The sequence below is a fragment of the Electrophorus electricus genome, unplaced genomic scaffold (assembly GCF_041902795.1).
Source record: "Electrophorus electricus isolate QZ-2024a unplaced genomic scaffold, ASM4190279v1 Scaffold50, whole genome shotgun sequence".
NCBI lineage: Eukaryota > Metazoa > Chordata > Actinopteri > Gymnotiformes > Gymnotidae > Electrophorus > Electrophorus electricus.
Window position 1 is genome coordinate 905721 of NW_027658768.1, and position 14643 is coordinate 920363.

The 14643-nt window shown below is 39.9% G+C and overlaps 2 protein-coding genes across 2 annotated transcripts; both read left to right on the forward strand.

Annotated features, from left to right (window-relative positions):
• The first annotated feature begins 2683 nt into the window (after positions 1-2683).
• Positions 2684-7162, forward strand: LOC145656146 (protein NDRG1-like). Its single transcript, XM_081709523.1, has 13 exons — positions 2684-2936; positions 3048-3168; positions 3606-3668; positions 3782-3842; positions 4196-4282; positions 4761-4847; positions 5395-5498; positions 5604-5654; positions 5755-5806; positions 5932-5979; positions 6156-6191; positions 6280-6331; positions 6564-7162. Exons 1-13 carry the CDS (start codon positions 2873-2875, stop codon positions 6677-6679), a joined length of 942 nt encoding a protein of 313 aa, XP_081565649.1. The 5' UTR covers positions 2684-2872; the 3' UTR covers positions 6680-7162.
• Positions 7163-12571: 5409 nt separating this feature from the next.
• Positions 12572-14244, forward strand: LOC145656147 (polymeric immunoglobulin receptor-like). Its single transcript, XM_081709524.1, has 3 exons — positions 12572-12878; positions 12988-13296; positions 13832-14244. The coding sequence occupies exons 1-3, from the start codon at positions 12572-12574 to the stop codon at positions 14242-14244; spliced, it is 1029 nt and encodes a 342-aa protein (XP_081565650.1).
• The last annotated feature ends 399 nt before the right edge of the window (positions 14245-14643 follow it).

The window sequence follows — 14643 nt, forward strand, 5'->3', positions numbered from 1 at the left end:
CAGTTCTAACCTTTTGATAAAAACTTGAACTTCAAAGTAGGTGAATCTATTTCCTTAAACCAATGAGATCACAGTTCATTTACATAACATCAATGCTTTGAGTGCTTTAGATATGAGAACATCACAGTGATCTTTCTGCTCACACATCAGTCAGTCTATAATTCTGTGTTTCTATAGCTTCCAACTTTCATGAGTTCCTTGAATCTGTGGAGAAAAGTGCAGACCAATGTAGTTTCTTATTTGTGAACATTTATACATTTATTGTAATTTATTTATCATTTAAATGTTTTAATTCTTTTAATTTATAGACATAAGGATACAGAAAACAGTTCATATATGTATAGTACATCAATCAATGTATAACACTTTTAGTACTTAGTATATGAATCAATGTATAATATTTGGACTGCTTTAACACCAGTACAAAAGTTTAATATAATAAAGAAATAATGCACTGTGATTACGTGTGGCGGCACGAGTGCCGTAGGGCGAGGGGCAGGACGCACAGACTCCACTGACTGGGACGAACATTTATTAACATAAATGACAGCGGCACTCATGTATTAGAAACAATAAACATGGACCTGAAACAAATGAAGTTAAACAAACATAATACACAAGAATACATCTAACATAAACACGTTACATTCAGACATTACACCGACAATGACCAACACCCTGTACACTTTAACACGGGTTTATATACATTGAGACGAACAAGGTGCAGGTGTGGTTACAAACACAGCCCTCCCACTGAACGTGGCAGGCCAAACCACATGACTCGGGGGAGGCTAACATTCCATGACATTATGCTTCATCTTGTAAAAGCTTTACATGACTGACAATTTCAGCTTTTTCAGAGGACCTATTTAATTCTTTCTTACATTGTACTTCTTTCCATTCCTAGTCTAATCTTGAAATAAATTTAATTTTAATGGAAGTCTTCATAATGTGTGTTTCAGGTTATGCAAATACTTTGGGAGTTGTTTAAATCAGTCAATCTACTGAATTCCCCACCAACAACAGTATGAATAATTAATTGTCATTTACATTTATAACTTTTAACATACTAGTAGCATGTGAGTTTCATGAATTTGTACTTCATTAACTATTTGTATCACATTATTTACATTACTGTTGTAATAGTAATAGTAAAAATTCAATGGTAATAGGGCACATTGATTTGACACAGTTCAATGGCATTAAACTGCTATTAAATGAGTTCCAGTGAAGTAACTTGCTACTTGAGTATTCTTGTAACAGATACTTTCTTACTTTTACTTAAGTAATAATTTAAATGACTACTTTTACTTCTACTTCAGTAGTTATTATTTTAAAGTAACAGTAATTTTACTTGATGACAGTTTTGCCTACTCTACCGACCTCTCTCTGTATTACAGTTAATGTCTTGATCTTTATCAAAAACCCATGTAGTGCCTGCATGGAGGGACTTCGTGTTGTATTGGAAAACTGTAATAAATGTCTATATAACTGTACCCATCTTTCAGCTACGTACTCAGCTGCCGCTAAAAATAGGGATTTCACATATTTTTTAAACTTTTGACTTATTTTCCCAATGACCAAAATGTCAGCGCAACCCTGTAGTAACATCACAATGTCTATGACGTCACAATGGCTATGACATCACTACATCTATTTTAAAGGTGAGCGCAAGCATCTATATGTTATTTCACTTGACACACTTCAGCAGTTCAAAGGTTGGGAGACAATAGGGTGAATTAAACCTAACCATAGGTGGTGGATTACTACTGAATTTTACAGAACAAGGTACAGTGGAATGTTTAGTCTCTTAGGGATCATTTTGATGCATTTCAAACAGAGAAGGTCTGTCAGAAAAACAGCTGTAACATCCAAAACATACTTCATCAAGCATTAAAAAGTGGCATGGTGTTCTTGTCATATAGATTTTAGGGAATCTGTCATTAAACTGCTCAAAAGTATTTTAGTGATGTCATAATATTACTATTACAGGAGAGCTGCAAATATTCTAAATTGGAACTGCACAGCCTAATATCCAAATAAGTCTGTACTGAATCTCTGTGACCAAAAGGAAACGACCCTTACAGTGGCACCAGCAATGCAGACGGTATTCAGACAGGGAATCGATTTAGCGAGGAATATTTGCTCGTCAACTTTTGGGATAATGGCAAAAAGGGTAGGTTGGGCAAATGTTTTAAAAAGAGAATACTTGTTTAATACTACCTTACAACCAAGTTTTATCTAACTTTGTACTGAGAATTTTTGCTTCTTAACCCCCAGGCCCTCTATAACCCTCTATTGGAGGATGATGAAGAAACATCTGATGATGCCTTTTGTATGGACCCGTTGTGTCCGGTAAGATAAGGCTGTATTTTCAGACATTGAGTACTGTTAATAGAATAAAGTCTATGGGATGGATCTTTTCACATCCAGAATGAAATGTTACCACTCCAAAATCTATTTTTCTCTGTGTTTTGTCTGAAGGATTTTAAGGGGGCATTTTGGGGTCAAGTTGTGGTAAGTAGCACTACCTTTTCACAGATGTTTCAATAGGCTAAAGCTTTTACCCATAAAGCATGTTTTCAAGCACTGTCATGTGTCTTCTGAGTCAAACATGATCTTTTGTAAACAAATTAACTTGGTTAATGATAAATAATAAATAAATGATTGACATTCCTCATGATAAGAGGCTCATTCCACAGAAGTAGTTCTAAGTGTGACAGAGTAATGTCCTGACACACAAAACCACTGCAGTGGAATCAGACCTCTTTTTAGAGGTTTTTCTTATACATCTAGACCTAGACCTTTATACTCCACCTGGGTCTTATAGGAGGACAATGTGGAGACCCCCTTTGGCACTGTATGCTGCACCATGGCAGGTATCCCCAGGGATAACCGACCGGTCATCCTCACCTACCATGACATCGGAATGAACCGTAAGACTCTGATACTGTTGCTTGTGGCACGTAGCTGATTGCTCTAAAGTCTAAAACTTAGCATAAGCGTCATTTATTGTGTTGTAATGACCCTGGAATGCATGTCTGCAGACAAAACTTGCTTCGACGTTCTTTTCTATGATGAGGACATGCAGGAAATCATGCGACACTTTGCCGTGTGTCAGGTCAACGCTCCTGGGCAACATGAGGGTGCCAGCACCTTCCCTGCAGGGTGAGCGTGAGTGCACCATATGCCACAATGTTCTTTCAGGGGCTGAAAGACATTCCAAGGTTAAATCTAATCTAAAATGTGACCTTCAGCTACCCCATACAATTTTTTCCAGAATGTATATTTATCAGAACCTACTCCATAGCCCTCCGTCTGCCCTCAGACCACTCCTTCCTGGCAGTCAGACAGGACGACTCTATGCCATGGTGTTGGTGCCCACCTAAACTAACATCTGGAGGCCCTGACTGTCAGCATGTCTAGCTGGCACCGGCTTGTCATGCACCAGGGTTTCTTTCATGAACTTTTTTCTTAGCGTTCATATGCTACATTGATGGCTGTGGCTCCCAGTACATCATAGCTAGGTTTAGCAGGTTCAAATCCTGAAGAATCAGTGGCGTCCCTTAGAATTATAACTCACTCAGGGCAATTTTTTCCTGTAGATTCACATATCCCTCAATGGACAAGCTCTCCGAGACCCTCCCAATTGTGCTCAAGCATTTTAAGTGAGTGAACCAGATTAGCCATTTACTCTGAGATTAAACTGTCAATCCTTGTTCTAATCTGAAACCTTGCGCTTTAATGGTTTAAAGTTATGTACATTTTTTTCTCTCCACAGAATTAAGAGTGTTATTGGAATGGGTGTTGGAGCAGGAGCAAACATCCTCACACGGTTCGCTGTGAGTTGTAGCACTGTCTTTCTTCCCAATAGATTTTAACACAATGATCAAACAAGGATTACTCCTTGGTGAAATTCTTGCTTTGTAACAAAGTGTTGATACTTGCAGCATAATCCTAATCATTACACTGTCAAGCTAGCTAGACATCAACTCTCCAGAATACTGACGCTTCACTATTGTTCCTCTGCTTGCACATGTAAACAAACCTTTTTCTAAGTGCAATGTAAAGTGCAAGAATGCCAAATATGGAGACTCTTAATTGCTCATTTAACTACAACAGTTTGACATATAGTAAGTAATTTTGCCCTGAAGGTTCATCTCCCTTTGACTGCTCATGCATAAATGTCTTGCAGTTGAAGTACCCAGACTTGGTTGAGGGCCTTGTCCTGATGAACATTAATGCTCAGGCAGAGGGCTGGGCAGACCGGGCAGCATCCAAGGTATCACAGTCTAATGCAATAGTAATTATCATTCTGTTAACACCCTGCTTAAACATCACGATCCCTGTATCTCTACAATTATGTCATTTAGCTGGTCCCACCTAGCGTCCATGTCTATGGTTTCCCTGTCTCATGTCTTTTGTTTTGCTTTACTTCCTTGTTGTGGTTCCGTTGCTTAGTTTCATTTTCTTTGCTCCTTATTATTTGCACCTGTCTTGTTTAACTCTTATTAATTCATGTATTTAAACCGTCTTGTTCCCTGTGTCTTGGCTGTTCACTGAATCCATATAACTTTCAATGTGATAACAAATAGTTCTCAGCATATTACTCTTAGTTTTCTGCAGTTTCCAGTTAACCTTTCATGCCAATCATATGGTGACAATCGACCCTATATTTTTATTCTTTTGGGATCCTTAGAAAAGTGTCAAGCCTCTTTTAATAAAGTAATGTATTTGATCAAAGCTTATGTGTACTCCAGCCACTAAAGATCAACCCACACTTTCCACAGATTTCCAGCTGGGCCCTTGGTCCCCCCAGTGTTGTCATCTCCCACCTGTTCGGTCAGGTACGAAATAACGCCTAAAATGAAATGTATATTGTATGTATTATTGAGCAGTACTTGTCAACCCAGTCCTTGTGATACATCTGACATCCCACATTTTCCCTCTATCCCAGCTCCTGACAACATCATCCTAGCTCCTAAACCAAGCCATTAGGAAAATGAACACCTGGTACAGGTGTACTGGGCTGGGTTAGAATAAACATGTGGGCCATTTCATGTGTACTGTGGACTGGGTCACTAAACACTGAACTAGAATATTTAAAAGTTAAATGCCTTATTACTAAAGATGAGTGTTCCAAATGAGCTGTCCTGAATTTAGACTGTGTCCTTTTCGTAACTAAAGAACCAGATGCCTACATTATTGTCCATCAAAAGGTCAACAATGTTTTTTTTTTTTTTTACATATTCTTTTTATTATACATTTCTGTCTCGAGTGCCTGTGCAGACTGTGCATATAGAGGAAGAGACATTTAAATTCATATTCACATCAAGTTTTGATGTTTTGTGACTGATTGCGTCTTGGACTGACTCCTTTATGGCACCGTGGCAGGAGGAGATTAAGAAGAAGGCAGAATTTGTAAAGACCTTCCATCACAACATCAGCAAAAGGATTAACCAGACCAACCTTCTGCATTTTATGAAGTCCTACAACAGGTATGACTGACATCTGCATTCTATGGAATCTTCTGAGCTCTCTGCTTCTAGACTTGTTTGTCATATGAACAGCTCCCAGTCTTATTAGATCTGATCAATTTTCAGCCGAAGTAAACTGAACATTAAGAGAACTTCTCTGGGTAGAAAGACTCTAAAGTAAGTGAGAAACTGTTTCTCTTTTATCCTTATTCCATGTTATTTTTTGATGTAAAATGCCCCTGTGCCACCACATGGCTGAAAGGTTTTGTTGCTGTAGGTGTCACACTCTTCTGGTGGTAGGAGATGACTCTCCTGTGGTGGATGCTGTGGTATGTACAGCTTGTTTTACATGCAGAAGTTTAAAAACAACATTCAAAATCCAACCCAGCATTCAAATCAAACTTCTATATGTACCTGGGAGCCTGCGTGCAAATGTTTGTGTTTTCTGTCGTAGGTTGACTGCAATTCCAAAATGAATCCCTCAAAGACAACCCTCCTCAAAGTTAGTGACCTTCAAACCTCAGCAAAGCAATACTTAAAATGTTATGTTTTGCTTTTTTTATTTGACTCTCATTATAAATGCAGAAGTCATTATATGTCACTGGGGGCTTATAAATCATGAACGTTGTGATGAACTTGTGGTGAATAACATTGTCCTTCATGTTGTCCCTCATGAAGATGGCTGACTGTGGAGGTCTACCACAGCTTGATCAGGTCTGTCGTTACCCATTAAAATAATGCTCTTGCATTCAAACTGAGTGATGCACTGTGTAATCTATTGTGTCCTGTTCTTACCTTATAGCCTGGCAAGCTGGCAGAAGCCTTGAAATACTTCATTCAAGGACTGGGCTACAGTAAGTAAATACTGTAAACACACTGTCAAAAGGTCGAAATTAAAAATCGTTCAGCCTCTGCGCAATGTAAAACCCATAAATCCAGTTTAGAAAAGTTCATTACTGCCTGTTGTAGACCTTCAGGCTTTCACAACTATCTTTAAGTTATGCATGCTTTCTAAATGGTGCAGTTAAGTAGGGACCTTGAGCTATGTTACTTCACCTTGTCCTTCTGCTTATCTGCCTCTGACAGTGTCTTCTGCAGGCATGACACACCTGTCTCATTGGCACCCCGCCTTCTCCACCAGAATGGCATTCTTCCACCCCTGGGCCATCACTTCCATGGAGAGCACCTCCAAGCAACGCTGAAGATGAGGCTCTCCTACCCGCTGCTCCATCCCAGTGTTGTCATGCTCAGTTGGGCTCCATTTCAAATAAAAAATACTCTAAATTGAGGGACCATTGATGTGTTGGTGTTAGTGTTTGTGTGTCATTGTCCCAGTGGACTAATTTAGACTTGCACAAAAGGAAAAAAAAAACCTAAATGATAAAAAGCTGTTTAAAATGTTTATACTTATCAGGCTCAGTGTTGTACCTTTATTTAGTAGCCATAAAAAAGTTGATGTATAGTACATCAATCAATGTATAACACTTTTAGTACTTAGTATATGAATCAATGTATAATATTTGGACTGCTTTAACACCAGTACAAAAGTTTAATATAATAAAGAAATAATGCACTGTGATTACGTGTGGCGGCCCGAGTGCCGTAGGGCGAGGGGCAGGACGCACAGACTCCACCGACTGGGACGAACATTTATTAACATAAATGACAGCGGCACTCACGTATTAGAAACAATAAACATGGACCTGAAACAAATGAAGTTAAACAAACATAATACACAAGAATACATCTAACATAAACACGTTACATTCAGACATTACACCGACAATGACCAACACCCTGTACACTTTAACACGGGTTTATATACATTGAGACGAACAAGGTGCAGGTGTGGTTGCAAACACAGCCCTCCCACTGAACGTGGCAGGCCAAACCACATGACTCGAATGTGTGTTTCAGGTTATGCAAATACTTTGGGAGTAGTTTAAATCAGTCAATCTACTGAATTCCCCACCAACAACAGTATGAATAATTAATTGTCATTTACATTTATAACTTTTAACATACTAGCAGCATGAGTTTCATGAATTTGTACTTCATTAACTTTTTGTATCACATTATTTACATTACTGTATTAAGTACCCAATGCTCTGCTTTGAAGAAGAAGAAGTACAACATTGAATTATTTTACTGCACTTGTACTGCATATTTTCAATGTATTTACATCATTTTAGAGAATGCCATATTAAGGAATAAATAAATAAATAAAGTTTATTTACCTGCTATTGTTCTTACGTCCACTGAAGTCCAAAATAATCTTTAAGGCTCTAGGTTCCTTAATAGCAAATACATTTCTGTGGTATTCTGATTTATTTTCTACTTGAAAGACAGGGAATATTCTGATGTCTTTATTAGTAACTTTAATGCACCTAATGCACCCTTTTGGGGCACCCTAAAACTCTGACTAGTATTACGTGAGTAATCGCTCTAGAGCAGGGAATTGAAGATAACAGGATAATTGAGGGAAAAAAGGGGAAATTTTGTTTTTTTTTCTAAAATGAATGATGTAGCCAGCGATATGAAGCCCACCCAGCCTGTTTCACTATTTGGTATCTATAGGCCACCACGGCCCTACTCAGAATTTATTAAGGAATTTTCAGATTTCCTTTCTAATCTAGTCACTTTTGTAGAAAGAGCCATTATTTTTTGTGATTTCAATATTCACCTTGATAATGCCCAAGACCCTTTGAGATTGGCCTTTAGCTGTATATCAGAATCAATTGGTTTCATCCAATGTATAAGAGAACCCACACACTCTGATGGACATGCGCTTGACTTACTATTGACATACGGTGGACACGGAGAACATAGTCAGACTACCCCAGTCGGATGCCATCTCAGACCATTCCTTAATTTCATTTGAACTACATACAAGCCACAATATAATAACCTCGCCTCGCTATCATAGCAGACGCACGATCACATCAGCCACTGCATCCCCTGTAGATTCACACACTGTTCTTTATAAAGGCATCTCTCACAGTTTAGTTACATGTAACATTTTAGCTTTTAAGCATGTAGCCACCTTTCCATATCCTTTTCTAACCTTTAAAGGGAGATGTTTCTAGCATCACCTTTGACCACATTTCCATACTTTCAAATGCAATAAATTCTTTACAAGAGGTGGTCCCTGTTATTACTGAGGTAATAACATGCGTGTTTACAGGGAAAAGAGGCCTAACAGTGCATTGGACAGATTAATAACATAAAACATAAGGGAGTTTAGAGATTCTGTGTCCTTTCAGAATGACTTGCATACAGGGCTTCAGGCTTCAGTAAAGGATCCTGCGTAGGCTTTTGGTGGACCTCAGGGTAAGATATATGAACTCTCCACCAGGCTCAGGACCATATAGAAAAACAATCTTCTTTAGGACAAGGCTAATACAAATCTTCTCTTGGAATGTAGTGGTAATGGCTTCCAACTGGTGTGGGTATTGAATATCAGTTTGCATATATTGACTACTGTGTGGTTCAGATGTAATGGTGGTGAATGCAAACACTAATATGTAAAGGAAGGTGGGGTGAATACATAACCACTTCTGAAAAGTGTATAAAAATATGGGTTCTCTGTTTGACAGTTAGACCTTCACGAAGGGTGCCTCAATAATGCTTGTTAAGGTTAACCGGCAATAAAGGATGGGACCAGCTATTCTCTTTAACTAATTCTGAAGGCTGACTCTTCATGTTATGTTTGAATGTTTAACTTTAAAACTAACTGACTGGGTATTTAGGAACGACATTACTTTCCAAACTTCATTACTACTTTTCATCCCTTCTCATACCTTTCGGTTTCTACCCTTTATCATCTTTGTTAGCTGCACAGCAGGGGCAGGATATTGGTGGAATCCTGCAAGGCATTCCAGCACTCTCTTACAAAACTATTAAAACTGTTTTTTGCCATATCCATATAAGATATCTCAAATGTGTATAGAATGTAGGTAAGCAATTCTGCTTCCTCCATGGTGCAAATTTGGTATAGATTGAATAACCCTATTTATAATCTTCAGTAGCATATAAGAAATCCAGATCCTCAAATAGCCACATTAGAAATTGTAATTTGGTACAATTTTAAATGCTTGTCTATCACAGGGTAGACTTAGATTGAGACACCATGTTTGACAATTGTATTCGAAACCACCATACCTAGTAAAATTTACTGGGCTCAACCAACCCTTGTAATTGCACATCTTCCTACATCTCACAAGGGACAACTTTCTGGAGGGACATTACTTCACATAATGTCATTCCTTTAATCTAGCATCTTAAACACTGATGATGGGTTTACTCCAGCTACACAAGCTAATGCTAACACTTGCTAATGTCCTCTTTTCTCAGGCCTGGTGTACTTCCTCCTTTCTAACAAAAGGCCGTTTAATCCTGTCAATGATTTGTGATACCCAGTTTGTTTTCTTTGTATCATCATTTTAAAATCAAGTGAAAATCTAAGACTTACAATAGTACACTTACATTGCTTTAGGTAGTTTGGTTAATCAGCCTTGGTTACTACCAAAGAGCTGCACATATGTAATCATGATGTCAGGACATCTCAAGGATTACACTATGAACCGGATGGACAAGTTGACTTGTGGAATTGATCACCTGCAAGTGGATATTACAGTAAACCTGGACTGCATGGATAACCGTTTGTGCTCTTCAGGACTATGACATCAGCCCCAGCCTGAAGACCAAGGGGGGAAATTTAGGTACCATGCCAATCCAGCAGATAGCAGCACCATCATCACCGCATTGAGCAAACTTGCATCAAATGGAAGAAAGAGGGTGTGCCTAAAAGCAGGTGGAATTCAGGTGTCTTAAATACCCTGATCAACAGACCTTTACTCTCTCCCTGGTTTTTCCTCCATCAAGGTTAGACCTAAAAGAGGGGCTTTGTCATCTCTCTCTCAGATACTTTCTTCACTCAGCACCATGTGGACAGTTAACAGCAAACAGCTGAGAATCATATTTCTCCATTTAATTGATCCAAGAGATGGTGGAATCTAGACTAACGTCTTGTTACCACCCCGTCTAGGCTATGGCACCGTACCAAGGAAAAAGAATGATAAACGGCTAAAGGAATGGAACATGCAACTGTTAAAGAGTAACAGAAAGAAACATAAGCACAAATGGTAGACTCTTTTTAGTGTATTGTTGTATAATACAGAAGTTACAAATAAACACACTGGTGCAATTTCTTCTGAAGTGACCCAGGCCAAAACAATAAATAAGACACACACCAGCGAAAGAAAATTGAGGTCCAAGCAGGGAAAAGAAGGTCATACACACAAATGATACAATTACAAACAAGCCAAAACCGACTGCTGAACTAGCTGCCACTGCCGCCACCCCCGCTGCCGCCGCTGCCTCACTGCCTCCAACAGCCCCACTGCCTCCCTCCTCTTCTGCCTTCGGGAGGGGCCTTTATATAGGAGTGGCCAGGAGTGGCCAGCAGGCAGGTAGACCTGGGGAGGAACAGAGCAGAGTCAAGTTCAGAAAAGGTGAGGAAACCTGGCACCGGATCTGGATTCTGAGATACACCTAGAGAAAGGAAACACATACACACACGCTTACAGACAGAAATCTGATCAACATTACCACAGCAACAGGTTCACCAAATTTCTTCAAGCAAGCTTGCAAATGCGGTCAGTTCCCTCCTGTTAAACTGCGGCTGGAACTCATATTCCCAGCATACCTTGACGACGTCACATTTTATCAACAAGAAACCAGGGGTGGAAATTCCCTCCTAATTGTAGACAAACTGAGTGAGGATGACCAACTGAGATAATCACCAAAAATCATCAACATGTGAGACTTTTACATCTGGGCATAGTTTATAGTCGGGCATATCTGGGCAAAAGTATATAGGTTACATTTAGCTGATGCTTTTATCCAAAGCAACTGAGTACAACTTGAGCAATTGAGGGCCTTGCTCCGATGCCCAACAGTGGACCTTGATCCAACAACCTTCTGATTATAACTCAAGTAACTCAAGTAACAGCTGCCACTGCTTGAATTAAACAGTAAAGTTTAATCAAGATCCTAGTACTTTCTTGAAAGTATTTGGGCTTGGTGTACATACCATTTTGTTTGGATAATCTTAAGTAATATTTGTACAGACTGGAAGTTCTTTTTCCTCTTTGCATACAATCTCTCTATGTCTTGCTTTTTACTAGCAAACATAGGTATCATCATGTCACTTCAATAGGCACAGACACATTGACCTTATTGTTCAGTTAGTAAACCTGCCATTACCCTTTGTTCTAACATCACGTGAGAACAAGCCAGCTGAGCTCATTAACATACAGTCACATTGCTGTTTAAATTCTGCACCATTTTATTGCTGGCACAATAGCATGTCCGCCTCCTTCTCGCTCTCGCGAGCGTGTACCGACCTGCATGAAAGCATTCGCTCTCCTCTCCTTTTACATACTCACACACATAAACACATGCTCGCTATATTTTAGCTTGTTTTTCTGTAAATATACAGATTGTTTATGCTATTGTTTGTGATTTAGAGTAGTTGCGTTAATAAATGTATCATTTATTCTCACCAAGTTGTCTGTCTTGATATCATTCAGATTGTGCTTGTTGCCAATATCCTCAAACAAATGACTGTAATTTAAATCTTTCAGGGATCAAATCATTAATGTTACTTTCTTTGTTAAAAATGAAAGATTGTGATTTCAATATTTGAGATGATTTAATGGGACTGATTAGTGTGTCAAACCACTACAGTGGGCCTGTCCCTCTTGCTGGGCGCCCAGCGCACTGTGACAGCATGACTTTAAACTTAGCAAACAGGAACTGTTTGGATTGCTTCAACCACAGTGGCAACAAGACTAAAGATATGTGAGGAGGCTTCTCAAATAAGCTTCTCACTTTATTCAACATGAATTGAAATTTCATTTTCGTTTTCATCATTTGATGTAAGTTATTTTCTATGCAATACTACAATATATACATTGTTAGTTTTTTTTGTTTTTTTTTTCATATGTAGCATTTTTTAATTCCTTAGCAGAAACAAGAATTCTTGTGTTCCAGTAACAGTGGTGCTGAGTTGTATATGCAGGCACTGAGAAATGGAATTGGTCACAGAAGCAGTTAAGTCTTCAGAGTGGAGCATCTGTCAACATCTGAAATATAAACAACATAAGAAATACTGGTGCTGTGAGCGTGTAACAGCATTCAATTACTGCACGATTATGGCATATGCCAACAATACAAACAAGAAAGTGACAGTAACTGATAACCCAGCTCAGAGTCTCTTTACTGTCACTGTGAGGGATCTACAGGAGAGAAACACTGGAGCATATTGGTGTGCAGTGGAGATTTCAGGAATATTTCAACCAGATGTCAAAACACAGCTATATATCACTGTGAAATCAGGTATTACAAATTCTTTATGAATATTGAATATTCAGTTTAGTGACATTTCTCATATTGCATATATTTCATCCATACATATTCATACAAAAGTGCCTTTCTTTGTTTCCAGCTCCTGCTGTGTCTGTGACCAAGAGCAGAGTGAGTGGAGAGGAGGGGAGCAGCGTCAGTGTCCAGTGTCTCTACAGCGCTGCATATAAGAAAGAGGCGAAGAAGTGGTGCAGATCTATAGACTGGACCTGCTACACAGTGGGGAGGACCAACACATCCCAGAATTCAGCAGTGCAGATCAGTGATGATGGGAAAGGCACCTTCACGGTGTTGATGACTGGACTGAAGAAGACTGATGCTGGCTGGTACTGGTGCTCCACTGGAGGTCTAGAAGTTCCTGTTCACTTTGACGTCACTGATGCACTTGCAGGTATATTGTTTTGTATCTAATCAATTAAATGGTGTAAAAATTATTAATGTTGTTTAACCTTTAAAAGATGACAACAGTGATTAAAGAAAGAAAAAAAAAACTATGCATAGAGTGCCTTATTAGATTTGGTTATGTCACGTTGCAGCCCCGCCCCTCCTCAAACGTCTTGGTGTGTACGTGTGTGTGTTCGTCCATGTCGCCGCGCCCTTTCGTGTCGTCCACCTGTTCTGTATTATGTGTAATCCTCGTGTGTGTGTATATATGTCTCTTGTGTTGTAGTACGTGTTGTTGGTGTTTGAACGGTGTTTAGTGAGGTGTGCGGTGTTAGATGTGTCGTCTGTGTTAAATAAAAATGTGTGTTTGAACGTGCCCCTACTCCACATACTGTTAGCCTCGAATCATCACAGAAACACCAACCAAAGAAGGATGCCTGGGAAGGGCAAGAAGAAGGGGAAGAAGGGGAAAAGACGCACTTCCCCAAATAGTGCCTGCAATCCCTCCGTGCTCTTGGGTACCCTCCTGACTCCTGCTGCAGAAGAGCGTGGTCTGGGGGCAGAGGTGGAGGAGTCACACGGGATTACGTCTGACCATAATGACTGGTATAACTATTTCCAGTCCTCGGAGTCGGACACCGCGGACTTTTCCTGTACCAGGGTGAGGCCATCACTCATCCTGTCTTCGCTCCATGGGATCACAACAGAGCAGGGACCTGCTGGGTACTACGGAGACCTACCTATTTATGAGGACAGGTACTTGGAGGTGGAATCCGCAGAGTCCTACATGGACCTTACAGAGGGATATGCGGAGTATGGCGAGCGAGGGGAGTGCCGTAACGTCACCCTAGAGTCAGACTTGGGGTCGGATCATGAGGAGGACCCGTCGATGGAGGTGGAGGAGGTACCTCAGGGGAATCTAGGCGCTCTGGAGTCAGCAAGCAGCCCTGGGTGACTGGTGGAGAGATGGCATCATCAACAGAGGAGGACATTCCTCCCCCTAGGGCGAGGACCTATGCCTAAGTCTCGGGGAGGTAAAAAGGCAGCGGCACCGAGGTCTGCTCTGCCGGGGTCTGGCAGGGTCACCAGGGTCTGCTCCAACACCTGATGGTGAATGACATCTCAAAACTATTCTTGAACGTACTTTTTCAGATTTGAATTCCTTACTGAGAAGTTTGAAAGAACTTAGGAGTCGTTGTTGAGTTACGAAAAAATGTGTCTGGAGTGTGAATGGCCATCATAACTTGCGTTTTTCATCGGAGCCTTGCTCACTAAAGCTGTTATTTTAACTAAGCCTACTCGCTGGTTGAGTTAGCTAGACAGGCAAGCTTGTTAAGGTTTAATTCCCGAAGTT